General features: G+C 44.6%; 1 protein-coding gene across 1 annotated transcript in view; it reads left to right on the top strand.

Annotated features, from left to right (window-relative positions):
* Window positions 1–14,304, top strand: part of IFT80 (intraflagellar transport 80) — a 33,614-nt gene extending 19,310 nt beyond the window's left edge. The window contains exons 10-21 of the mRNA XM_050978065.1: window positions 2,972–3,090; window positions 4,110–4,184; window positions 4,735–4,898; window positions 5,427–5,491; window positions 5,888–6,023; window positions 6,390–6,537; window positions 7,493–7,664; window positions 9,411–9,500; window positions 9,595–9,767; window positions 10,806–10,929; window positions 11,605–11,759; window positions 13,530–14,304. Of these exons, the coding sequence (XP_050834022.1) occupies window positions 2,972–3,090; window positions 4,110–4,184; window positions 4,735–4,898; window positions 5,427–5,491; window positions 5,888–6,023; window positions 6,390–6,537; window positions 7,493–7,664; window positions 9,411–9,500; window positions 9,595–9,767; window positions 10,806–10,929; window positions 11,605–11,718 (1,380 nt within the window). The 3' untranslated portion in view covers window positions 11,719–11,759; window positions 13,530–14,304. The remainder of the gene's footprint in view (window positions 1–2,971; window positions 3,091–4,109; window positions 4,185–4,734; window positions 4,899–5,426; window positions 5,492–5,887; window positions 6,024–6,389; window positions 6,538–7,492; window positions 7,665–9,410; window positions 9,501–9,594; window positions 9,768–10,805; window positions 10,930–11,604; window positions 11,760–13,529) is intronic.
* Window positions 14,305–26,261: the final 11,957 nt, after the last annotated feature.

The raw sequence follows: 26,261 nt of genomic DNA, 5'->3' as shown, positions 1-26,261 counted from the left end.
AATTACCTTAATTAGGAGAACCATGAAGGTAAAATCCACTTCCAAATTACCTTAGTGAAGAGAAGAACCATGAAGGTAAAATCCACTTCCAAATTACCTTAATTAGGAGAACCATGAAGGTAAAATCCACTTCCAAATTACCTTAGTGAAGAGAACCATGAAGGTAAAATCCACCTTCAAATTACCTTAATTAGGAGAAGAACCATAAAGGTAAAATCCACTTCCAAATTACCTTAATTAGGAGAACCATGAAGGTAAAATCCACTTCCAAATTACCTTAGTGAAGAGAACCGTGAAGGTAAAATCCACCTCCAAATTACCTTAGTGAAGAGAAGAACCATGAAGGTAAAATCCACTTCCAAAATACCTTAATTAGGAGAAGAACCATGAAGGTAAAATCCACTTCCAAATTACCTTAATTAGGAGAACCATGAAGGTAAAATCCACTTCCAAATTACCTTAATTAGGAGAACCATGAAGGTAAAATCCACTTCCAAATTACCTTAGTGAAAGAAGACCATGAAGGTAAAATCCACTTCCAAATTACCTTAAGGAGAGAACCAGAAGGTAAAATCCCTTCCAAATTACCTTAGTGAAGAGAAGAACCATGAAGGTAAAATCCACTTCCAAATTACCTTAATTAGGAGAACCATGAAGGTAAATCCACTTCCAAATACCTTATGAGAGAACCATGAAGGTAAAATCCACTTCCAATTACCTATTAGGAGACCATGAGGAAATCCACTCCAATTACCTAGTGAAGAGACCGTGAAGGTAAAATCCACCTCCAAATTACCTTAGTGAAGAGAAGAACCATGAAGGTAAAATCCACTTCCAAATTACCTTAATTAGGAGAAGAACCATAAAGGTAAATCCACTTCCAATTACCTTAATTAGGAGAACCATGAAGGTAAAATCCACCTCCAGATTACCTTAATTAGGAGAAGAACCATAAAGGTAAAATCCACTTCCAAATACCTTAGTGAAGAGAAGAACCATGAAGGTAAAATCCACTTCCAAATTACCTTAGTGAAGAGAAGAACCATGAAGGTAAAATCCTCTTCCAAATTACCTTAATTAGGAGAACCATGAAGGTAAAATCCACTTCCAAATTACCTTAATTAGGAGAAGAACCATGAAGGTAAAATCCTCTTCCAAATTACCTTAATTAGGAGAAGAACCATGAAGGTAAAATCCATTCCAAATTACCTTAATTAGGAGAAGAGCCATGAAGGTAAAATCCACTCCAAATTACCTAGTGAAGAGAACCATGAAGGTAAAATCCTCTTCCAAAGTACCTTAGTGAAGAGAACCATGAAGGTAAAATCCACCTCCAAATTACCTTAGTGAAGAGAACCATGAAGGTAAAATCCACTTCCAAATTACCTTAGTGAAGAGAACCATGAAGGTAAAATCCACTTCCAAATTACCTTAATTAGGAGAACCATGAAAGTAAAATCCACTTCCAAATTACCTTAATTAGGAGAAGAACCATGAAGGTAAAATCCACTTCCAAATTACCTTAATTAGGAGAAGAACCATGAAGGAAAAATCCCCTCAGAGCTGGGCAGCCCCATCACAGAGCTTGTTTGAATGGAAAATGGGAATTTGGGTTTGAGTTTGTGTTCCCAGACATTGACTCACCAGGTTTGTTCTCTGGGATAATCAAGATTTCCATCCTTCCACATTTTCCAAATTAAACTTTTGGGGCTTTTCAGCATTGAGTTCCTAAATCCCTAGTGAGACCCTTCAATGGTTTTGGGTTTGGAGTTGGGAAGAGTTGGAGCAGCAGCAGGGCTGGATTTGGGGCTGGGGCCGTGGGTGGGTGCTGTGAGTCAGTGTCTGGGAACACACAGCACAAATCAGCCCAAAATTCCCAACTTTCCCCTCATTCCCAGACATCGACTCGTTCCAGATGCACTTGGGAATGATCTCCAGGGCTTTGAATTCTCTTTTGGAATATGCAGAGAGTGAGGAAGTGGAGCTAACCCTGACTCATTTTTAATTTCCATTCTTTTACAGTGATTTTATTCCTATATGTTATGTAGGAAAATCCTACAAAATCCTACCAAAAACTTGCAGATGGATTTTTTTTTTTTTCCCTGAGTATTACAATGGCAAAGTTAATTAGTGAGGCTGTGGTGGGCATAGCAATTAACATATCCTTGGAAATGGTTTCCAGGCTCTTGGAATAATTGAGGTCAGTCCATGTTTTGCATTGGTGCATAATGGAGAACATCAGAAGGAAGTGACCACCCTCAGAACGGTGACATCTTCAAAAAAACACCCCAAACCCCACAAAAACCAGGAAACTTCTTTGTTTAAGGTCCCCCCCTTGGATTTTTAGCACCTTAAAATCTCTGAGCTGAAAAATCTCTGTTGATTTCAGGCAAATTCTGATTTTCTTGAGCAAATTTTAAGCAGAGTAACAAAACCACAGCCTGCACACCCAGCCTGTCTCCTGAATTTCCTGTGCTTCCAGCTGTGGAATGAGAAAAATTCCAGAGCTCTGCAGCATCTTCATCCCAGTCCTGGATCTTGCTGGATTGTTTGGATGAAGTGTTTATTTAAGTAACACATATTTAAATGGATTTAAATAACAATGAAATAAACAGTGACGTGTTCATTTCAATAACTCAATTTTATCAACAGCTGAACAATCTTCAAATGGGAATTTTCAGACCTCCTCTGGTGAAAAATATAACCAAACTCAAAATTTAAAAAAATCATAATTGAATAATCTATTTGTGAACTAAACTTTACACCATTATAAAAAAACTTTAAAAATAAACACATAAATATATATATTAATTCTATTTATGCCTTATCTGCTTCAATATATCCAACAAATTTAGCAAAACAGAACAATATTCAGAGTTTGAACATTCCTCCATCTCAGATCATTTTCTGAGCAGGAATATCTCATGAACCCATTTGAATTTCAGCTCTGTTGTTCCTTTCCCTGTGCCAGGTGCACAATGTCATCAACGATGCCGTGGATTTGCTGGAATTCCGGGACAGGGTCATTAAAGCCTCCCTGAGCTATGGATACCTGGTGGTCTCCACCTCCCTGCAGTGCTACGTCTTCTCGTGAGTACAGCGCCTTCTCTGCTCACTTGGTCTGCAAAAGCAGCAGCAACTTCAATAAAAGCACAAGAATTCATTCATTTAATGGTTTTTAATTTTAATTTTAATTCGTTGATATATTCAATGGAATATCTCAGTGAATGCTGGTGCAGATCATTGTATATAAACATAATTTTGCCCATTTTTCCTGCAGTGTTACATATTTTTGTGAGTACAGCAAATTCCTCTTCCTCGGGTTGTTTGGAAAAACAGCAGGAACTTCATTGGAGGCACAGGAATTAATTTATTTAAATTTTTTTTTTAGTTTTACTTTTAATTAGTTGATACATTCAGTGGAATATCTCATTAAATGCTAGTGCAGGTCATTGTATCAGGGTCAGAAATATTTAAAGTGTTTTAGAAATAAAATAAAATAAAATAAATTAACATAATTTTGCCCATTTTTCCTGCAGTGTTAGATATTCTCGTGAGTAAAGCAAATTCTCTGCCTCACTTGGTCTGGAAAAGTGGCAGGATCTTCATTGGAAGGACAAGAATTAATTTATTTTAAAATATTTTTTATTTATTTGTTTTAAAAAAATATTTTTAATTAATTGAAATATTCAATGGAATATCTGCTCAGTGAATGCTGGTGCAGATCACTGTAAAAGAGTCAGAAATATTTAAAAATATTTTAGGAATAAAATAATCCATGTAAATATAATTTTGGTAATTTTTCCCTGCAGTGTTATGCGTTTTTGTGAGTAAAACAAATTCCTCTTTCTCACATTGTTTGGAAAAGAGTGGCAGAGACTTCAGTGGAAGCATGAGGATTAATTAATTTTTTTTTTTAATTTTAAATAATTGAAATATTCAATGGAATTTCTGCTCAGTGAATGCTGGTGCACATCACTGTAAAAAACTCAGAAATATTTAAAATATTTTAGAAATAAAATAATCCATATAAACATAATTTTGCTGATTTTTCCTTGCAGTCTTACATATTTTTATAAACTTTAATGCTGATTTTTTTATATTTGCAGGACAAGGAACTGGAACACTCCATTGATTTTTGACCTGAAGGAAGGAACTGTGAGTTTGATTCTCCAAGCAGAAAGGTGCCTTAAAATGCTTAAAATGCTCATTATCAACAGAATGTAACTATTAAACAAAGAAATTTAATTATTTATTATATGTGTCATAAATAAATTTATTTATTATCTGTATTGTAAATATTTGTAGTTATTATATTTTAATGCATTTATATATATATTTATATTTTTATATATATTTATATATATATGTGTATATATATATGTGTGTGTATATATATATAATGTGTGTATATATATATATATGTATATGTATATATATAATGAACAAAATAAGCTCAAATTGAAATATCAGAAATAAACAAAAAATACCCAGGTATAAATCATAAATATTTGACTAATAAATATTTCTCCTGGAAAAAATAATACATTCAACCCAAACTTTTCCATCCAGAACTTCCAGGATATCTTGAAAATGTAAAGCTTGGGAAAAGCTGCAAGCTGGAAGAACAGTTGCTGATATTAAACCATCACTTCCCCATGATGGAAAATACCTTTTTTTATATCATTTACTGATTTATTTCTTTGTTGTTGGGTTTTTTTCCCCTATCTTTAGGCATTTCCTTCTGGTGGATGGTGCAGGGCTTTATCTGTATTCCTATGAAGGCAGATTGATTTCCTCCCCCAAGTACCCCGGCCTGAGGACAGACGTTCTGAGTGCCCTGACCGTGTCCCTGAGCAGTGACACCCTGGCCCTGAGGGACAAGGCTGATGAGAAGGGTAAACCCTGCTGCATTCACCAGCAAAACACACAAGTGAACTCAGCTGGTGAATGGGGCTTGCTTAAAACTCATTTCAAACTTCCAGAGAATGCTTTGGCTCGGAATTTCCAGCTGATCCATGGGATATTTACAGGAAATCATTGAATAAGGTTTTACTCCCTGATGGGATTTTTTAATTTTCTCTCTTTCTAAACGTTCCCGCTGATGAAATTGTGGGTTAAGATGGAGTCAGTCTGATGTTGGAAATGTGGATTTATTTAAATGATGGAGGCAGGCTTTTATCACAATTTGGTGTCATTTCTGGAAAGCCCCTTTTGAGGCAGGAGGTGAAAAATAGGGATAGGAAGTGAAAATTCAGGTTTTTGTAAGATTTTGTTTTCACCACCATGTGAAAACCTCTGGTAAAACTCACATGGAATATTTTATCCACTTGCACTAAATTACACTCAGAAAAGAATGGAATCCCTGGAAAAATCCATTAACAACTTCTGCTTTTATTAATAAAGTATATCATTATTCTCTTCAGTTATCTACATCTTTGAAGCTTTGTCTGGGAAGCCCCTGGGGGATGGCAAACCTCTGACCCACAAGGTAAAGGAAGGCTTTAATGTCTTTATTTCACTCAGAAATTAAGAATCACTGATGGTTTTCCTCAATAATGGGACTAAAAACACATTAAAAGATTTAAAATCTTAAGAGAAAGGAGCTTTTCAGCTGACTTCTAATGCTTTGTGTTGTCTGCAGAATTGTTTTAATCTGGGTGAAATTTAGTTTATAAAATCACAGAATCATGGAATGGGTTGGGTTGGAAAGGACTTTAAAATAATCTTAATTTTAACCCCATGGAATGATTTATTCCACAGAGAAATCACACACAAATTGTTTTTCTAACCCAGTTTATCCAAGAATTTTGGGGCCTTGTTTTTAGGAAAAAAATCAATTTGAATGTCCAAAATAAAAATCAGAAATTCTCTTTAATCTTTTCAGACAGAGATTGTGGAGATTGCTTTGGACCAGAAAGGACTGACAAGTGAGAGAAAAATAGCTTTTATTGATAAGAACAGAGATCTTTTCATCACCTCGGTGAAGAGGTTTGGGAAAGAGCAGAAGATTGTCAAAATAGGTGAGAAAAATTCAAATTGGTGCTTGGGAAGGTGCTGGGAGGGAAATAAATTTGTATTTAATGCAAGAGACAACATTTTGCTTAATGAATAGTGAAATTGAATTTGGAAAAAAAAAAACTTTGGCTTTTATATGATAGAGGTAGAAACAATTTCAGCAAATTTTACCTAAATTCTGTTGATTTTTCTATCATTTCCATCCAGAGCAGCTTTTAAAACGCTACAAAATGGGAGTTAAAACCTTAAAAAATGCTGAATAAGCACTGTGTTCTAATTCCATTTCTTTGGAAGTTTCTCCTGGAAATATCTTCTTTCTTTCTTTATCTGTTGATTGATTTATTCTCATGATTTGTTGTTTATAAATGAAGGGACCATGGTGCAGAGTTTGGCGTGGAACGACAGCTGCAACATCCTGTGTGGCATCCAGGACTGCAGGCTCACAGTCTGGTACTACCCCAACACCGTCTACGTGGACAGAGACCTTCTCCCAAAAACCCTCTGTGAAAAAGATGCCAGGTGAGAAATCCTTCCTCATCCAAACAGGATTTATTTTAATTATTCCCCTCTTTTCTTAGCAAATTGTGCTCGGGAGAAGTAAAAGCTGGCCTTGCAGCTTGGAAAATCCTTGGGAATTGAGGGAAAAGGGGTTTATAAGGAGAATTACAAAATGTAAGGTTGGAAAGCAGAGCAGCATCTTGAGGTAAAAGCAAAATTTGAATTTTTTCTCATGAAATTTTACCTCAGGTTTTGTAAAAAAAAATCCCAGCAAAGATTTGTTCCGATGACGTCGGCGATTCAAAGTAGCAAAACACCAGGCCACAAATAATCAATCTTAAAGAAATCCTTTTCCTATAAAAACTACTAAATCCTTGTGGGAATCTACAAAATCAGAGGGTTTTGGGAAAGCTGCAAAAGGCAGGCCTCAGAGACAGCAGAGCTGTGATTAGAGCTGAGCAATAGCCATGAGATTGGTCAGCAGAAAAATGATTTAAAAAGTAGAAAAGCAAGGAGGAATAGAACAATGGTCTGTGTATTAATACTTGTCTAGGATAACTTCCTAAGCTGCAGAAAATTTGTCTAGCAAGATATTGGGAAGTTTGAAGCTTAATAATGGAGCTCTGTGCATCTGTTTTAAGGCTCACAAGCAGGTGTTGTGTTTGAAATAAGCATTGTTTAACCAAAGGTACGAGTGCTTATAGTGGTTGGATGGAACCACTGTCAGTGTGCTTCTGCTTTGTGTGATTGGGCAAAAAAGTTATAAAGTGAGTTGTAACATTGAGTTCTTTGTCTGCTGGTTGGGATGTGAGCTGCTGGCATCTTCCCATTGTCATAGCCATGGAACGAGACTGATGCTGAAAAATCAAACAGCTCAAGGCACCTTCCACAGCAGCCCCGTCCCGTTTGTGGTGTGTACAGAGCCCCCAGCCAGTGACAATGTGATAATGCTGACTTCTTTTCCTTCCTGGAGCAGTGAGTTCAGCAGGAGCGGGCAGATCGTGAGCTTTGTGGGCAGCCAGGTGACCATCAGGAGGGCAGACGGCTCCCTGGTGCACCTGCACGTCTCGCCCTACCCCGCCATCCTGCACGGCCACGTCAGCTCCTCCCGCTGGCAGGACGGGCTCAGGCTCTGCAGGTTTGTCAAGGTGAGCCTCCTTTGGGGCTGCTCACAGCCATGTCCTGGGTTTGGCTCTCCTTCAGCACTCATCTCTCCATATCAAGTGGTACAGCTCCTTTCCAGCCTGCCTTGGTGCTCCTTTCCATTGTCCCTCGTGGAAATCGAGGTGGTGTCCTGAATTCCAAGACATCATCATTCCATAAGTTGTATGATAAATAATAATTCTTGGTTTTAGCCACACCACAGTCCAGCTGGATTGAACACAGCTGCTCACAGAATTCAGTTCTAAACTTAAATTTTTTAAAGTTTTTAAACTCAAGATCTGGGCCTTTATATATAACCTTAGACCTATAAGACCTTAAACCTTTAAGGTCTGGGCCTTAATATAACCAATGAAAAATGACATTTCCACAATTCCCTGTTAATTTCCATATTTTATTTCACATCTTCTTATTTTTTTCCTTTTCCATTGCTTTCTTTTGTATTTATTTAGACAACAGCAACAGATGAGGTGAGTGTGGTAGTTTATAAAACAACAAAATCCCTTCAAACCTTCCTTCCTGTATATTCCTAGAAAATGTAGTACCTTAAGTGTGTATTTCTGCTATTTGTGTAACTAATTATTAAATTAATGCACATCCAGATAGTTTGGGTTGCATTAGTAGAATTAATTGTAGCAGAATCTTTATTTGCACCTGATTTAAACATTTAAGTCGGGATATTTTGATTCTGGCAGTCCAAGTAGAGAGAAGAAAGTATTTCCAATCAGGAATAACAAAATGAGTCTTTTTTTTGAGGGGAAAAAAAGCAACAAGAAACAACTTGGAACCATCCAAAAAAAATTCATCACCTGGGTTGTTTCAGGCTGAGTTTTCAGCATTTTGTCACCTGATTCTCTAAATAGAAGGGAAGTGGGAAGAGAATGTGACAAGATTTTTAGGAGCATTTGATTCCCTGAACAATCTTAATTTTCCCAAATTCTGGGCTTCCTGCAGGAGGGTTTGTCCTGAGTGATGGAAAAGTCAGTTGGGAAATATGGGAATGTGTTTGGAGCACCCTCAGTGCAGCTGCTCATTCTGATTCCAGCCAAGAGTGATCCTTTTGAAATCTTCATTTCCAGATTTGTTACTGAACACACTCAGCAAAATTCTCCTTAATTCCTGGACCAAAAGTCCAAAATTGCATTTTTTCCTGTCAGAATAGAGTTTTAGATGTGGTAGCTGAAACTAAATAGAAATGTGGTTTATTAGTGTGTCTTTGTCATAATGTTGTCACTTGAAAATCCATCAAAATGTCATTTAGGATCTTCCTGGATTCTGAGCTCATGGGGTTTCCTCAAGGTTGTGTAAAATACCCCAAAAAAACCCTCACAGAAACAATAAAAGTAATATATAGAATAATAATACAAATAAAAGAGTAAAAAGGTAATATATACAAATATAAATATTGAATAAATAAATAAATAATATATGTCTGTGATTATAAATTTGTAAATAAATAAAATATAAATATGCAATTTAAAGTAATATATAAAATAATAATTAAAAGGTATAACATTATTATTACCATGAAGTTTTTCTAATTCTTAGTTCTGAGAAATAATTAATCATTTCCTAATCAGAGAAATGATTAGAGCACAGTGCCATAAATGCCACACAGAGAAATGTAATATCTCCCATCATTTTTAAGCCTTGTGCAGTTGCTTTGAGGAGTCATTTGCAGCATGATAATGAACATTTGGAGGTTTCCAAGTTGTTTTTGTTTTGAATTTCAGGACCAGACGCTGTGGGCTTGTTTGGCTGCCATGGCAGTGGCCCACAAGGACATGAGCACGGCTGAGATTGCCTATGCAGCCATTGGTGAGGTGAGCAGGCCCAGGTAGAGATGGAATTAAATCCCAGTGACATCCTCAGAGCCAGGTGAGTGAATGACTGTCCCTGCTGTCCCCTCCTGAGCAGATTGACAAGGTGCAGTACATCAACTCCATCCAGGAGCTGCCCTCCAAGGAGTCCAGGCTGGCTCACATGCTGCTCTTCAGTGGGAACTGCCAGGAGGCTGAAACCCTCCTGCTCCAGGCTGGCCTGGTTTACCAAGCCATCCAAATCAACATTAACCTTTACAACTGGGAAAGGTAGGAGTTGTTTGCCATTAAAGTAAATTTTCCTAATTATTTCCATCAGTTGTTTTATTGCTGACTCATTTCTTATCTTGTAATCACCCACGACTTCAAAAAAAGCTAATTAAATCATAGCCTAAAAACCCAGCATTTTTGTGTTTAGAAAATACAAGTATTTGGTGACAAAAGCCCAAAATATTCCTGGAAACCTTTTGAAATAACATTTTGCTTTCTCATCCCTGCTAGCACAGAGGAGCCCTCAGTGATGGCCCAGACTGGCTGTGGAATTTGGGCTGCTTGAAAATGTCTTGCTGCTAAAAATAAAATTGTGGCTACCCAGACTCCCAGCATTGTGTAGGTGGAGAAAATATGGATTAAGGCTGAGAAAACAAAGGAGGAATTTCTCATTTAAACAAAACCCCCACGTTCTGTTTTGGGACAGGATCCTCGGAGTTGTTTACTCCTGATGTCTCTGCTGTTCCATTGATACTTTCAGGCAAAAGGTTGATTTTCCCCCAGAAATCTGTAATTTTGTTTTGTTATGAAGCTGTGTCAGGGGAGGTTCAAGCTGGGTATTAGGAAAAGAATAGATTTTTATTCTATCATCTAAAAATGCTCTGTAGATCAAATATCAGTGGTTTTAAGCCATTGAGAAGAAACCAAGTGTGAGGGATGAATTAAACTAATCCAGTGTCTGACCTTTTCCACCTACACAATATTTATAAATATTCTATAGAACAAATCATGAATGTGTATTGTGAGCGTTCAGAACCTACTTCTGACTGGAAAACAGTTATCAAACATTCTTATTTTCATGCTAAACTCTGAAATATTCTGCATTTCCTTGAGATGAAAAGCCTCCTGGGCTCCAATTAATGATGTGATGAGCTTGGCAGTGGGAATGATTGTTGGGATTTGTTCATCCCTGGTTACTTTGAACCTCCTGATGCTAATGTGGGGTTGGATTTGGGAGCTCTGCCCTCAGCCTCAGAGTTTCTGGGTGGTTGTGGTGGTGCCAGAGCATTTCCCCAGCCCTTTCCTGCTCTGTTGCAGAGCCCTGGAGCTGGCAGTGAAGCACAGGACACACGTGGACACAGTCCTGGCTTACAGACGGAAATTCCTGGAGGATTTTGGGAAAAAAGAAACCAACCAAAGGTTTTTGCAGTATGCAGAAGGTGTAAGTGTCCCTCAGGGCTGTTCCTGCTGGAGGCTGGGGTGGGTTTGCACCTCAGTTTTCCTTCTGTGCCTCAAATGTGAACAGAAATGTGGAATTTTTACAGGTTTTGGCCTAATATTGGCCAGGAATGGCTGGGCATGGCTTTAATTTGAAGATTCACAATATATATATATTTAATATCTGGTAAAGTTCACTCAAGGGAAGGCACAGTTGTTTTCTATGAACAGGGAGTTAAACTTCACCGTGGCTCAACAAGTCTCAAATATTCCCAACATTTTCCATGGCATTTTATGGATAGAAACAGTAACAAACTTTGAAGGAATCTGGGTATTTATGAACTACAAACCATCCTGACTTTAAATACCATCAACAGTTCAATATACATTTATTGGAAACCCTCTGCATCCCCAGGAAATCAATTTATCAGTGTTTTACACATCCTGAGGGCTGAGGGCACATCCTGGAGTTCAGCAGCTGCATCTTGGATCCCCCTGGAATATTTCCACACAGGAGAGGTTTATTTTAAAGGCAAAGCTCAGTTAGAACTCAGCTGTGCCTTCAGATCTTGCAGGAGTTTGGGTAGCCAGCACTTGATAATTGTAGTTTTAAATGGAATACCTGACCTGGCTCTCTCTAATGTTGAGCTCTCTGTGTTTCATTTTTCTCTTCTTGCAGCTGGAAGTGGATTGGAATAAAATCAAAGCCAAAATCGAGATGGAAATTGCTAAAGAGAGAGAACGAGCAGCAGCCAGTGCTGCAGGGAGGAGCAGTGTGACTGTGCAGCAATAATTCACATTTTGGACACCTTCAAAGTGCTGCTTCAATATTTGGTACTGCTTTGTTGTAAAAAAAAATCCACAGCAAACATTCTGTGGGTCACAGGAGTGGGAATTTCTGTGGATTTCAATCCTTGGGGGGCACACAGGATTAATTATTTCCTTTCACTTTGAGCTGGGTTTATGTTCTGGTGCCAGTGCTGACTACAGGTATGAGAACAAAGGCAATTAACAGTTCCTCTCTTAGTGATTTTAAATTTTCATTGCCATTAATATTCCTTGACCTGGGTTAAAATCACAGTTAAAGCCCTGAGCTGAGCAGTTTGGTTCTTGCTGCAGCCTCAGGCACCTCTCCAGACTTGTTTCAATTGCCCCAAAACAAATTTAGCAAACTGGAAGTGCTGAAAATGCCAAAAAAAAAAAAGGAGCTTGAGCCTCTCAAGTACAAACACTTCCCTCACAGTTGTGGGAATGCATATTTGGTAGTGAGATCTTTACTAGATGATTTCAGATAATTTCAGCAGCTCAGGTTTGTCACTGAGCAAAACATTCAGCAGTAAAAGGATTTTTTTTTTGTTTAAGGTACTTTGGAATGTGCTTCCAGGGTTGTTGGAAGTAACAAACATTTGTAGCATCTGACGTGTAAAATTGACAAGAATATTAAAATAGGAGAATATTTCATGTCTTTTTTCTGCCCAAAGCACTTGATATGTAAATTTTTTAAAATTTATATTATTTCATCAAGATACATTTTTCTTTGTTTCACACCCAAAACTGGCTTCATTTTCTTTAAGTTATAAATATATTTCCAGTTTATTCCTCAGTGACAAGGTTTATTATGTATCTTTGAAATGTTACCAGCAAAATATTAAATATCTGTACATACAGCAAATTTGTAAATCATTGTGTGTGCCCCTTTCTTGCACAGTTCATCAATTTCTTAATAAAACCAAATCAAAGTGGAGATTTTAAATGTACCTGAGAGCTGCAATACTGAGTGCTGAAAAAAGAGTATTTGGGGTGTTTTAATTCCATTTGGAGGGGATGGGAGAAGGGTTTAATTCCATTTTTTATCACACACCTCCAGTCCTGAGCATCCTGGTGTTAAAGAGAAAACAAAACAAAATATTTTGGAAAATCACTTTTATTCCCAGGTTCTAAATAGAGTTGTGACCCTGGGTGTGAAATGTGAATTTCAGGATATTCTCAGGAGGAAATGTTCCTCTGTGCCTTTTGTGGCATTGTGGCAGGGACTGTCATTCCAGGGGAAGTGCCATCCATCAATGCCAGGGGAACTTGGAGCTGAATTTTCTGAGGTTTCCAAAGTTTTTATTCTGTTTTTACCTGTTTCCAGTTATTTCAGTATTAAGTTAAAATAAATAGCAGAAGGATACAGATGTTTCAGGTACATTTTGGTTACATTATTGCCCAGAACGAGAAATTATTTTAAAACCCTCTTTTAAAAAGAAATACCTCTTCTTTAATTACTGACTTCTTGATTTAAACCAATTTAAGAAAGAGAGATCAATTAACATCATTAAAATTCAGTTGTTCAGGTGCTGCTGTGATGGATCAATAATCAAAAATAACCCAAATTTTGTCATGGCAGGGTGGGAGTTGAGTTCATTCACTTCATTTAACCTTGGCCACAGTAAATCCTCTCTGGTTACAGAAAGGGAGGTTGAAAAATGCATCTTTAGGTGAAAAACAAACTCCTCAAATGAGGCAAAAGTAAAAGCTCAGGTGGGTGTTTAAAACCCTACTGCATATTTGTAATAGTTCAGAGGGAAAATTAAAAATAACTTTTGTTTTCTGGTTTTTAAGGCAATAAAACTTTGAGATCTGGATTGGTCTGTGGGATTTTACCCTTTGGGACTGGAGCAGGAGGAAGGTTTGAATCATCTGACATGAAAATTTGATTTTACAGATTATGTGGAACTGTTTCCTGCAGCAAATCTGGTGATTGTTGCCTGATTCACTTCAGAGTAGTCACAAGTATAAATGAGCAGCTGTGGAAAAGCCTGAAGCTTTGTAAAAGCTAACTCTGAAATGTTACCAGGTATTTATAGAAATACAAAGTTTGTATCACCCACAGCTGGGGGCAGGCTGGAGAGAAGCAATTTACTATTTTTATATTAGAGATATGGTGTTTATATTGGCTTTTACATGTTTTTATTAAACACTTTAAGACCTCCATTTCTTTATTTTGATGATAACAGAGATGAAATTTTACTCTGCAGGGGGTGGGGAAGAGCCAGGGAGAAAAAAGGATTTTATGAATTGATCACATGTGAGAATCTCTATTTCCAAACTTTATTTCTATTGATCCACATCAGTCACGGGATGCCTTGTGCTATAAAATTTCCAATACTGGAATTTAACCTTTTCATTTTAGTTCAGGTGCCTTTGCCCTCCTGTAAAAGTTTGGGAAAACAGGATGGGCTGGTCAGGGAAAGGGAGGGACGAGCCTGCACAGAGCTTGGTTGTACCAAACAATAAAATACTTCATTATTTCTGGGTTTTTCATGAAGGGTCTGTGAGAATAATCTTACTCCATGAAAAGAAATGACTGTGCTAGTTGGAGCCCTGCAGTCCTGAAAATCTGATCTGTATTTTAAATAAATAGGTTTATTTATTTATGCAGGTTTGCTTTGCCATTAGACACCTGCAAAAGAGGGAAGGTTTGGGAAGGTTTGGGAAGGTTTGGGAAGGGAAGGTTTGGGAAGGGAAGGTTTGGGAAGGGAAGGTTTGGGAAGGTTTGGGAAGGGAAGGTTTGGGAAGGGAAGGTTTGGGAAGGGAAGGTTTGGGAAGGTTTGGGAAGGTTTGGGAAGGTTTGGGAAGGTTTGGGAAGGTTTGGGAAGGTTTGGGAAGGGAAGGGAAGGGAAGGGAAGGGAAGGGAAGGGAAGGGAAGGGAAGGGAAGGGAAGGGAAGGGAAGGGAAGGGAAGGGAAGGGAAGGGAAGGGAAGGGAAGGGAAGGAAGGGAAGGGAAGGGAGAGGTGCTCGTGGCTGTTACTGCTGCACTGAGCACATCCTCAGCTCTGAGTGATCAAGTCAAGCTAGGACAGGAAAATAAAAGGTATTTAATGCAAGCTTTGGGCACCGAGCAGTTCCATGTCAGAGAGCCGGGCTGAGCTGGGCTGGTGCTGTAGGAAGCATTCAGGAGTGAGGGAGGCACTCCCGGCTCCTGCAGGGTCATGGAGGAGTTGCCAGCTGTGGCAGCAGCTGTGACATTCATCTCCCTTGGAGCAGGAGGGCTCCCAGCTCCCGCAGTGAGCCGGAGCAGGAGGCGCTGATATTCCATTTGCAGGTTCTGGAGGGGTTCCCTCCTCCCCCTGCTGCCCTGGCCAGGGGCACAGCCTGGTCCTGCTGTCCCAAAGGCTCCCTCTGGCACCCTTCAGGGGTCAGCATCACCCAGTCGTGTCCACACAGCAAAATCCCACAGCGAGCCATCCCAAAATTCCCGGGGAACGCGAGCCGGGGTGAGGGCAGCGGGGAATGCTGACCGAAACCACAGCCAGGGCTTCCCATCGCTCCGTGTGCTTCCGCTGGAGGTGATGTCCCCAAGTCACCTTCCTCCCTTCCAGGGCTGTGCCATGTCCCCGTGAGACACCCTGCTGTCCTGCCGGCTGTCCCAGCGGCTCCGGGCTGCGTGTCTCACCGCTCCATGGTCCTCAGGAATCCCGCAGGTCCCTTTGCAGAGCCCAGCCTGTCCCCCTGCGCTGTGGAGCATTCCCGGGGCTCCTCACTGTCCCACCAGAGAGCGCGGCTGGATCCTGCCCTGCATCCTCCCGCCACACCTGGGGCTGTCCGCTGTCCCTCCAGGGGATCCGGACGAGGACGAGGACGAGGATGAGGATGAGGATGAGGACGATCCATCCCGCAGGTGCCGCAGGTCCATCGGTGCGATGCCCGCGGGCCCGGCCGGGGCGCTCAGCCCCGCATCCCCGCGGCCGCTCCCCGCTCCGCGGGCGGGCAGCGCTGCGCCTCCTCGTAGCTGGGCAGGTGTTTCACCTCCTCGTAGCTGGGCAGGTGCGGCAGCTCCAGGCCCGTGCGGGGTGCCGGGGGCCCGGCGGTGCCCGCGGAGGCTGGGGCGGGGCGCGGGGCGCGGCGGGGCGCGGGGCGCGGCCGGCGGGGCGCGGGGCAGGCGCGGCGGCGGAGAGCGCAGCCCGCGGCCAGCAGCGCCAGCAGCACCAGCAGCGCCGCCAGCCTCCGCGCCAGCCACCGCGCCCGCGGCACCCACGGCGGCCCCGACACGGCCCCCGGAGCAGCCGCGACCCCCGGCCCGGCACAGCCGGCCCGGCCGCAGCGGCCGCCCGCCATCCCCGCTGCGCGCCCCGCCGCCCGCCCGCAGCGCCGCGCTTTATCCGCGCTCGCTGATGGGGCTCGGGCCGCATCAAATATTGATGGGGCCATTTGGCCGCCCTGCTCAGCCTAATGGGGCCGGGGCACGCCGCCAGGCGCGGCGGGATGGCCCCGCCAGAGTCACGGCTGAGCTGAGCCCGGGTGACAGGGACAGGCTGCGCGTGAGGACACCGGGACAGCAGGACCCAGCACGGGGAGGGACCCAGGGATGTGGAGATGAGAGGGACCAAGGATGGGAGAGTGAAGCTGAGCATGCAGGGATGAGCCAAGGACACAGGGACGTGTGGCACCTCAGGATGAGGGGATGAGCAGTGCCTGAGCTCGTGGGATAAACCCAAGGGTGCAGGGATGAGCAGAACCCATGGACATCAGGGTAAGTGACACCTGAGCCAGGAGCAACTCAGGGTGCAGAGCCCAGCACGGATTTTGCAGCTTAAGAAGGGAGGCAATGGCAGTGTCAGAGCAGGCACTGACAGACTGGGGCCGGGTACCAGGGCAGGCACAGTGAGAGCTTCTTTCTTCATTTTTGTTGGGCTCTATTCCTGCCACTAAGGTTTCACAGGTCCCTGTGTCACCCAGTGGTGTCCCAACCCACCCCCAGGAGCACAGCCCCTCATCTCTGTGGTTTGCTGATTACCTTCATCCTAACTGCAAAACTCCAGCAAAAGGGAGAGGACAGGGAGCTCTCATCATGGAAAAACTGACTAACATCAAAGTGAGGAACGTGGCAAAAGCTGACCAGACCTTTTCTGCTTGGTTTCCTCTGGGGTGACCCTGCCAGATCTGATAGGCAACTGCTGACCCACCTACGTGAGCCTCACGTGGGGTAAATTCCTTCCCTTTGTCCTCTTTCCCCTCCTGGTGATGGTGTCACTGCTGATAGCTGCCAGCCATCCCCCTGCTGTCACCCCCACTTTTGGGTAATTGTATTTGTGACACATTTTGGAGCGCGCGGGGGCAAAAATGAGGGGAAAAATTCTCAGCTGTGACAGAGTTTCAGGAAGGAGGTGTTGGTGGTGCTGGGCTTCTGGCAAACCAGGAGAAATTGCTGTTTCTTTCTGGATTTCAGGGGTTTGTTCTGCATCTGTGTCCTCATTCTGGAGACATATCCCCGTGCAGAAGAGAGCAGGGGCTGGGAGAGGAGGGCAGGAGGTGCCAGCAGTGGGTGCAGCCCCTCAGCTTTAGGAGCTGCTGCCTCACACAGAGGTGCCTTTGCTCTGGGGGCTGATCCCTGCCCATGGCCAGCAGGATCTGGGATGCTCTGAGGAGCTCCAGCAGCAGCTCCAGGGCCCACATTCCCTGCAGAGCTGGCAGGAACTGAGGGGGTGTTTGGGAGGCAAACAGGGAGCAAACAGGAGGTGCCTGGAGCAGCCTGCCTGGCTGTTGATAGAACTCAGCCTTGAGCAGCATCTCTGCTCTGCTGGGCTCCCATGAAATATTAAAGCCTGTTGGTAGCTCCATAAAGCCAGCCTTTAGGCTGGGCCTGTGTGCCTTGAGCTGGGCTTTGCTGCTCAGCCTGCAGCAGGGGCTCGGGAGCAGCTCCGTGTCCCAGCACACAGGGAAAATTGTGGCTGGAGTGAGCAGGGCACAGGAAGGAATGAGAATTCCAGTCCTGGCATGCAGCTGTGCTCTGCAGCAGCCCAGCTCAGGAAAATGCAGGAATACAGGCCCAGGAGGAGCCAGGGCCAGAGGATTCATCCTGGGGGGGCTGTGGATGGAGGGGCTGCACCCTCTGTGGGTTTGGGGGATTTGGGGGATTTTTGCCTCATTTTGGGAATCTGTGGAGTGGGTGTGCATTGGCAGGTGGGGATCTTTGATTCCATCAGGATTCCATCAGGATTCCATGGGCAGAGACACCTTCCACTAGAGCAGGTTGCTCCCAGCTCCATCCAAGCTGGAATTTCTCTGTCCCCAAGCACAGCAGAGCCTTGGGGCAGGAGCAGGAGTTGTGGGCAGGAATAAACTCCTCATGAGTGGCCACATCCTGCCTCCCCCATCCCAAAATCTGTGTGAAACCCACTCTGGGGCTCCCTGGAGCCAGGTCAGACCCAGAGCTGTTTCTGGGAAGGAGCTTTGGGCTGATTTTCTCCAGTTTTGCAGGGGATGGACAACTATTGATCCTGCAAATGACCCCTGCAGAAACCATCGATCCTTTGGAGCAGCAGATCATTAAGGCTCAGCTTCCAGACCTCTCAGGTGGTGCCAAAGTGCTGACACAGCACAAGAACCAATTGATGGTGCCATTGTCCCCGGGACCTCTGGCATTTGGGGAGCTCCAAACTCTTCCCCGTGGGAAGCTGCTCCATGAAATGCTCTTGGCACAGAGATGCTTCACATCTGAATTTCCCTGATGTGTTTTTCCCCCAAATATGGGAAAACCGCTCAGGAAAAAACATCAGGATGACCTGAGGTTCGTTTTTTGGGAAGACTGTGGAAGCCTCACGTGTTTGGTGGCTGGAAAAGCCCCAGGGACTGATGGAGGGAAGCACAGCTCTGGGTGTTGGCAGGACAAGCCCAGCACTCTCAGCCTCAATGAAATTTTAGTTTCTGAGAGATCCAAACCTTGTGACAATTGAGGCTTTTACAGGAATTATGGAGCAAATGGCTGCTGCACTGGAGGTTGGACAGGAAATCCGTGGCTGCCACATCCCTGGAAGTGTCCAAGGCCAGCTTGGAGTGCCCTGGGATGGTGGGAGCTGTCCCTGCCCATGGCAAGCTGGAATGGGATGAGCTTTAAGGTCCCTTCCCAGCAAAACCATTCCAGGATTCCATGAAAATCAAACACAGCCTGGTGGGCACCTCCTCCAAGGCCAAAATAATCCTTAAATCCTTCTTAATAGAACAAAATATTCCTAATATTCCTGTAAAAGCTCCCAGGGCAGCTCCTAAGGAAGCCCATCCAGCAGCAGGAGCTCGGAGCAGGGCTCAGGGGCAGCTCTGGACTGCTGGAATCAAACCCCAGAGCTGAGCTCCAGTGCCTCCCCCTTCCCAGGCACATCTGTAACTGCAATAAGGCCCAAAACCCGAGGAGATGACTCTGCAAATGTAAAAAACTCCACCAGCCATTACCTCACGGCTCAGAAATCTCCTCTGCCAGCAAATATTTGCTGTTGGACTGTTTAAAACCCAGGGAAAGTGAGAGAGAGAGGCTGAAACCCTCCTGGACAGCCCTGACTCCTTCCCAGGCTGTTAACAAGTTTGGGTGTCCTCCAGAAATGAAATGTGTTTTCTGTCATAAATCAGTCAGATCGAAGAAATAAATAAAATCCATTCATTGCTGTCTATTCTGTATTTATTTCTGTGTTTTATGTATAAAATATTCATTTATTTAACACAGCTTTCTTTTCTCCAATAAATAAAAGATGGAAATATTAGGGCAGTGATATTGATATCAGTGGATTTTCAGGCCTCCAGCTTGCAGGTAACACCCCAAATATTCTTCTTTCTTCCTTCTGCTGCACAGGAGCGTTAGAAAGGTTGGCCTGGACTGGTTTTCCCTTTGCAATAATTCCTCATAATTAGGATTTTAATCCCTGGACTCTATGGGAAGGCTCCTCCTCATGCAGTGACTTTGGCTGAGGTTTTTTCAGTCACAGATAGTGAGCAGCTCTTCCTCTTCCTCTTCTTCTTCCTCTTCCTCTTCCTCTTCCTCTTCCTCTTCCTCTTCCTCTTCCTCTAAGGGATGTTTTGCTGTTTTCCCTTGGAACCAACTGATCCTAACCCCTGGAAGTGATTCCAGGATGGAGCCCTGACCCCACACCATCCACGTGGAATCCCTGAGTGCCCACCCAGGGCTGGACACAGAAACCCTGAAATATCCTTTGGGATGGAGGGATCCTCGTGTCGGTCTGGAACCACCAAACCCTTTTTCCACGCTGAAATCCCTCGTGTTTTCCAGGGAGTAGCATTTTTCCTGGTTAGTCACCCTGGTTCTCCGGAGGCTGCCGCGATCCAGGCGCGGACGCTCGCCGTGATTTCACCCCGCTGTTATTCACAGCTCAGCCCCAGAGCTCAGCCTCGTCCTATTCCCGGCGGTTAAAAATAGCAGCGGATTCTTTCCCAGCCCTGCCGCTCTCCCACACGGCTCTCATGAGTCAGGAGCAGCAATTCCCGGCGGGATGATCCCGCCCCGGCTGCCCCGGAGCATCCCGAGAGCCGCGGGAGGTGAAAGGGTCGGGCGGGCAGAGCCCGGGCTGCGCTGCCGGCTCCGCCTTCAGGGGATGCTCTGCCTGCTCCCCGGCCGCTCCTCCGGGAATTCCCGCTCATCCCAGCAATTCCAGGTGATCCCAGCAACTGCAGGTGATCCCGCCTGCTTCCCGGCCCTTCCTCTGGGAATTCCAGGTGATCCCGGCAATGCCAGGCGATCCCAGTTTACCTGGCTGCATCCCGGCTGCTTCCCGGCCATTCCTCCAGCAATTCCAGGTGATCCCAGCTGGTGATTCCCGGCCCTTCCTCCAGCAATTCCAGGTGATCCCAGCAATTCCAGGTGATCCCAGCTGGTGATTCCCGGCCCTTCCTCCAGCAATTCCAGGTGATCCCAGCAATTCCAGGTGATCCCAGCTGCTTCCTGGCCATTCCACCAGCAATTCCCAGTGATCCCAGTTCTCCTACCTGCATCCCGGCTGCTTCCCAGTCATTTCTCCGGGAAATCCAGGTGATCCCAGTTTTCCTGGAGGTCACTCTGACTGCATTCCAGCGGCTTCCCTGCTGTCCCACACGTCCCAGGAATTCCAGGTAATCCCAGTTTTTGTGGATGTCACCCTGGCTGCTCCCTGCTGTCCCACACATCCCAGGAATTCCAGGGATCCCGGTTTTTTGGGGTCGGTAGTGTTGGGCAATGCCCCAGGGCAGGGTGTGAGCACCAAACCCTTTCCCATTTCCCCCTCGTTCCCCCTTCCTTCTGAAGAGATTTCATTTTTACCAAACTCAACCTTTACCACCCCAGTTTGTCCACAGGAGCCTGAATTCCCTGGATTCCCTGGGCAGCCGGAGACTTTTCCTGGGGGAAAATCCAACACCCCCAAATGAGGCTGCTCAGGGCATCACCCAGGCAGGAGGCTGTTAAAAAACGGGAATAAAGGGAGGAAAAGGTGGGAAAAAACGGGGAGGAAACCCTTCCAGCTGTTTTTCCAGGAGAGGGCTGTGTGCTCCACAGGGAAGATCCTCAGGGAAAGACGCAGATGCGAGGATGCTGAGGATGCTGAGGGTGCTGAGGATGCTGAGGATGCTGAGGATGCTGAGGATGCTGAGGATGCTGAGGGGGCAGCAGAGCTTTGACCCGGCTATTTTTACTCTCCTCAAACAACCGTGTCAGCCCTGGAGGCGGCCTGGAAAACAGGGAAAAGCTCTGGAATGGCCCCTCCTGGATGCAGCCCAGCCCTGGGGGTGCTGCTGGCCCTGCCGTGTCCCTTCTGGGCAGCACAGACGGCTGGGATGGCTGGAGAAGGGAAATGTTCCCTGCTGGAGATGAGGTGGGAGCCTCCCCAGAGCCCCAGGAGCGTCCAGCCCTGGCTTCCTGCTCGGGCTGCTCCACTCAGAGACATCCAAACCCTGGAAATCAGGGTGGGAACCGGGAAATGACTGCTGGGGACACTCAGGGGTGGCCCTGGAGCTGCCCAGGCTGGGGGGATGCTGAGCTCAGGCACAGGGGGAGAAGGGGCTGCAGGGCTGGGCTGGGGGTGGGTGATGGCCTCAGAGCCTCCTGCTCCACACAAACCCACCAAAACACCAAAACCAGCAAATGGTAAATACATACTGTGCAGTGAGTGAGCCCAAAAATAGCAAATAATAAATACTGTGCAGTGACTGAGCCTAAAAACCAGAAAATAATAAATACTGTGCAGTGAGTGAGCCTAAAAAACAGCAAACAATAAATACTGTGCAGTGAGTGAGCCTAAAACCAGCAAATAATAAATACTGTGCAGTGATTGAGCCTAAAACCAGCAAATAATAAATACTGTGCAGTGAGTGAGCCCAAATAAATCCTGTGCAGTGAGTGAGCCCAGCACTCTGAGCTCTGACCCTCCAGGGAATCCTTCTCCCTCCCTGGGCCACTCCAAGGGTTCCAACAAAACATTTGGTGCAATTCCTGTCACTGTTTGGGGCTCCAGGATGACACAGCCTGGAGCAGAATGGGGTAAAACCAGGGAATATCCAGCAAAACTCCCTGGCACCATCCCCAGAGCCAGGCTGTGCCCCCAGGAGCTGCAGGGACACAATTTTGGCTTTTTCAGCCCAAAGGAGATGTTGGATTTTTGGAATGATAATTTTTGATATCATTGTTTCTCATCATTATTGCTTGTCATTAATAATAAATTTATTCTTGCTAATGGGATTGATTGATTTATTAAAATGCTATTTCCAATAAAATTAATATTTCCATTATTAATTCAATTTATGATTGTTGCTTTGGTTTCTAACATGGTCCATGGTTCCGCCGGAGGAGCCGGAGCGGGCCGGGAGGGATCCCGGGGCCATCCCCGTCCATCCCGGGGAGCTGTTGCCATCTGCAGGCGGCTCCGGGACAGATCCCGGCGGATACTGGGGAGGGAATCGCCGCCAACTGGGGGGACTGGGAGAGAGCGGCCGGGGCAGGGTCTGGCATCCCGGAGCAGCCGGGAGGAAAAATCCCGCTGTTTTTAACCCCGTTCTCCCAAACCCTGCAGCATCCCGGCTGTCCCAGCAGCAGTAGTGTTCATTATACAGATTGTTATTGTGTATTATTTTATTTATTTCTGTTTATTTATTTTTATTTCTGTCTATTTATTTATTTTTAGCTCTTTGTTTCTTTCGTTATTATTTTATTTATTATATGTTTTTACATGTTGTTCATTGCTTTATTTTTATCTTTTTGTTTTGTTATTATTTATTTATTCTATGCTTTTTATATTGCTTATTTATTTATTTATTTTTGATATTTTATTTTAACTAATTATGTTTTTATTTATTTATATTTTATTTTATTTATTTTTATTTTATTTTTATTTTATTTATTATTTTATTATTATAAAATAATAAATAAAATAATTTATTTATTATTTTATTTATTCTATGCTTTTTATATTGCTTATTTATTTATTTTTGTTGCTTTAATTAGTTTATTATTAATGTTTATTTAAGTTTTCTTTATTTTATTTAGCATTTATATTGTTGTAATGCTATCTCTATATCCATTACAATATTTCTATTAGATGCCCACATTTGATCATTTTAGAATTATTTAATGTGAGTGTCTAGTACAAATATTCGAACAGATCACCCCTAATGCCACAGGCTGGGCTGTGCCTGTCCCCTGTGCTGGCACTGCTGGGGCTCCCCCAGCCCTGGGGCACTTTTGGGTTCCTCACAAGGACCTGGAGGGGCTGGAGCGTGTCCAGGGAAGGGAATGGGGCTGGGAAAGGGGCTGGAGAATCCTGAGGGAGCTGGGAAGGGGCTGAGCCTGGAGAAAAGGGGGATCAGGGGGGACCTTGTGGCTCTGCACAGCTCCTGCCAGGAGGGGACAGCCAGGGGGATTTGGGATCTTATCCCAGGAACAGGGACAGGAGGAGAGGGAACGGCCTCAGGCTGGGCCAGGGAGAGTTCAGGTTGGATATTGGGAAAATTCCTTCTGGAAGGGCTGTCCAGCCCTGGCAGGGTGGAGCCCCATCCCTGGAGGGGCCCTGGGGTGGTGGCACTTGGGGACATGGTCAGAGCCTGGGCAGAGCTGGGAATGCTTGGGCTGGATGTGCTTAAAAACCAGAGAGGGATTTTCTGATGCTGGGGTTAATAACTGATACCAATACTGATTTTCTGATGCTGGATTAATGATTGATACCAATACTGATTTTCTGATGCTGGATTAATAACTGATACCAATACTGATTTTCTGATGCTGGGAATAATGACTGATACCAATATTAATTTTCTGATGCTGGATTAATGATTGATACCAATACTGATTTTCTGATGCTGGATTAATGACTGATACCAATAATAATAATTTTCTGCTGCTGGCATTTACAGTTTCTCGGTTCTCTCCCGGGCAAACAGGAGCATTAATTCCATCCTTGGGCTGGGCACAAAGGGCTCAGTGTGAACCCCGCGGTGAAATCTCCATTTCCTGACAAGAGGGTCTCAGTGCACAGCTGGGCAGACAATGCCAGCCCTCACTGCCAGCCTGGCACGGGAATTCCACAGGGAATTGCCACAGGGAGCCCTCGGGGCTTCCTGCAGCACTCAGGCAATGCTGCTTTTCACTGCATTCACATTGAAATTCCTTTAAAAATGGGAATCCCTGGAAGAGCTGAACGATCCATCCTAGTGAGAAGAGAGAAAGAGATGGGACCGGAAAAACGGGGGATTCCAGGAGTTTGCAGCAATTTTTTGGTGCCTCTTTCTTATTTTCTGTTTAGTGCTCTGGTAAATGCATTAATTGCTCAAATAGCACCCAAAAGTGAACTGATAGCCCGCTAAAAGTAGTAATAATAATAGTAATAGTAATAATAACAATAATAGTAATAATAATAATAGTAATAATAACAATAATAGTAATCGTAATAATAGTAGAGGAAAGTGAAGATTAACAGAAGGAGGAGAAGGAGGAGGAAAGAAGGAGAAGGAAGAAAAGAAGAGGAGGAAAAGAAGATTCAAGGAAAGAGGAAGAAGAGGAAGGAAGAAGGAAGAAGAAAAAGGAAGAGAAAAAAGAGGAAAAGAAAAGGAAGAAAGGAAGAAGAAGAAGAAGAAGAGAAGAAGAAGAAGAAGAAGAGAAGAAGAAGAAGAAGAAGAAGAAAGAAGAAGAAGAAAAGAGAAGAAGAAGAAGAAGAAGAAAAAGAAGAAGAAGAAGAAGAAGAAGAGAGAAGAAGAAAAAGAAGAAGTGTCATGAACTCCTGCACTGAAAAACCTCTGGAAAACCCAGATCCAATCTGCCAGGGAAAAGGAAGGATGTCTCTTCTCACCTTAGGTGCTCCTGCTACCCTCCACATTCCTGCTTCAGGCTCTGGATTCTAGGATTTACCCCCGTTTTTGATGAATGTGGGGCTCAGGGGATGGAGCTGCAGACCCAGAGGGGCTGTGGGGGGCTGACCCTGCCCTGGGTGCCCCAGAGCCCGGCCTTTGGGTGACAAACCTAAAAACCCCACCTGGCACCTCAGGCTGTGCATCCCAGCCCCTGCAGGGACGCTCGGCCGGGAGCAGCAGGAATTCCCCCGGAGCTGCAGCCTGCACCAGCTTCCTTCTGCACACAAAGGATTGGGAAGGGCCAGCAAAGCTCAAATCCCTCCCTGTCCTTGGAAAAAAAAAACTGATTTATGGTCGGAGACATCGCAGCCTCCCTCAGCAGCACGGGACTGCGGGCAAAGGGAAGGGCTGTTCAGGGAAACTGGGGTGGATCAGACCCCCGGAGGAAAACTGGGAATTGGGGTTTGTCAGAGGAACACTGGAAATTGGGGTTTCTCAGAGGAAAACTGGGAATTGGGGTTTGTCAGAGGAACACTGGGAATTGGGGTTTGTCAGAGGAACACTGGGAATTGGGGTTTGTCAGAGGAAAACTGGGAATTGGGGTTTCTCAGAGGAAAACTGAGAATTGGGGTTTCTCAGAGGAAAACTGGAATTGGGGTTTCTCAGAGGAAAACTGGGAATTGGGGTTTCTTAGAGGAAAACTGGGAATTGGGGTTTCTCAGAGGAACACTGGGAATTGGGGTTTCTCAGAGGAACACTGGGAATTGGGGTTTCTCAGAGGAACACTCGGAGTCGGAAATGTTTGGGATGAGCTGCGGTGACTCCGCAGAGCCCGGGCTGTGACAGCTCACGGGATGTTTATGGCATCACCCTCGGCCTGGGGCCGCCTGGAAAAGCTGGAAAAGGATGGCTCGGCCACGCTTGGGAAGCTCCCAGCAGCATCCCAGGGATGGAGCTGGGGAAACAAACCCCCCCTGGGTAACCCCACCTTCCCCTCCTCCCTTCTCCCCGGCTTTCCTTTCCTTCCCTTTTCCATTCTCCCTCCTGGGTGATTATTTACTCCCAACTGTCGCTGTGCCATGAACTTTTCCCACTTCCTTCAGTTTGTTCCAGGCTGGATTTGCGAGTTGTTTACCGGGGATTTCCTCCGCTGGCACTCCCACCTCTCCCCAAACCGACCCCTTCTCTCACTTTTCCAGGGTCTCCCATCCAAATTTGGTTTCTTTTGCCGGGTTTCCCTCAGTTTTCCACCCCCCTTTG

This window comes from Serinus canaria, chromosome 9, assembly GCF_022539315.1.
Source record: "Serinus canaria isolate serCan28SL12 chromosome 9, serCan2020, whole genome shotgun sequence".
Lineage (NCBI taxonomy): Eukaryota > Metazoa > Chordata > Aves > Passeriformes > Fringillidae > Serinus > Serinus canaria.
Note: the sequence above shows the minus strand (reverse complement) of the source record. Positions and strands in the feature narration are given on the sequence as shown.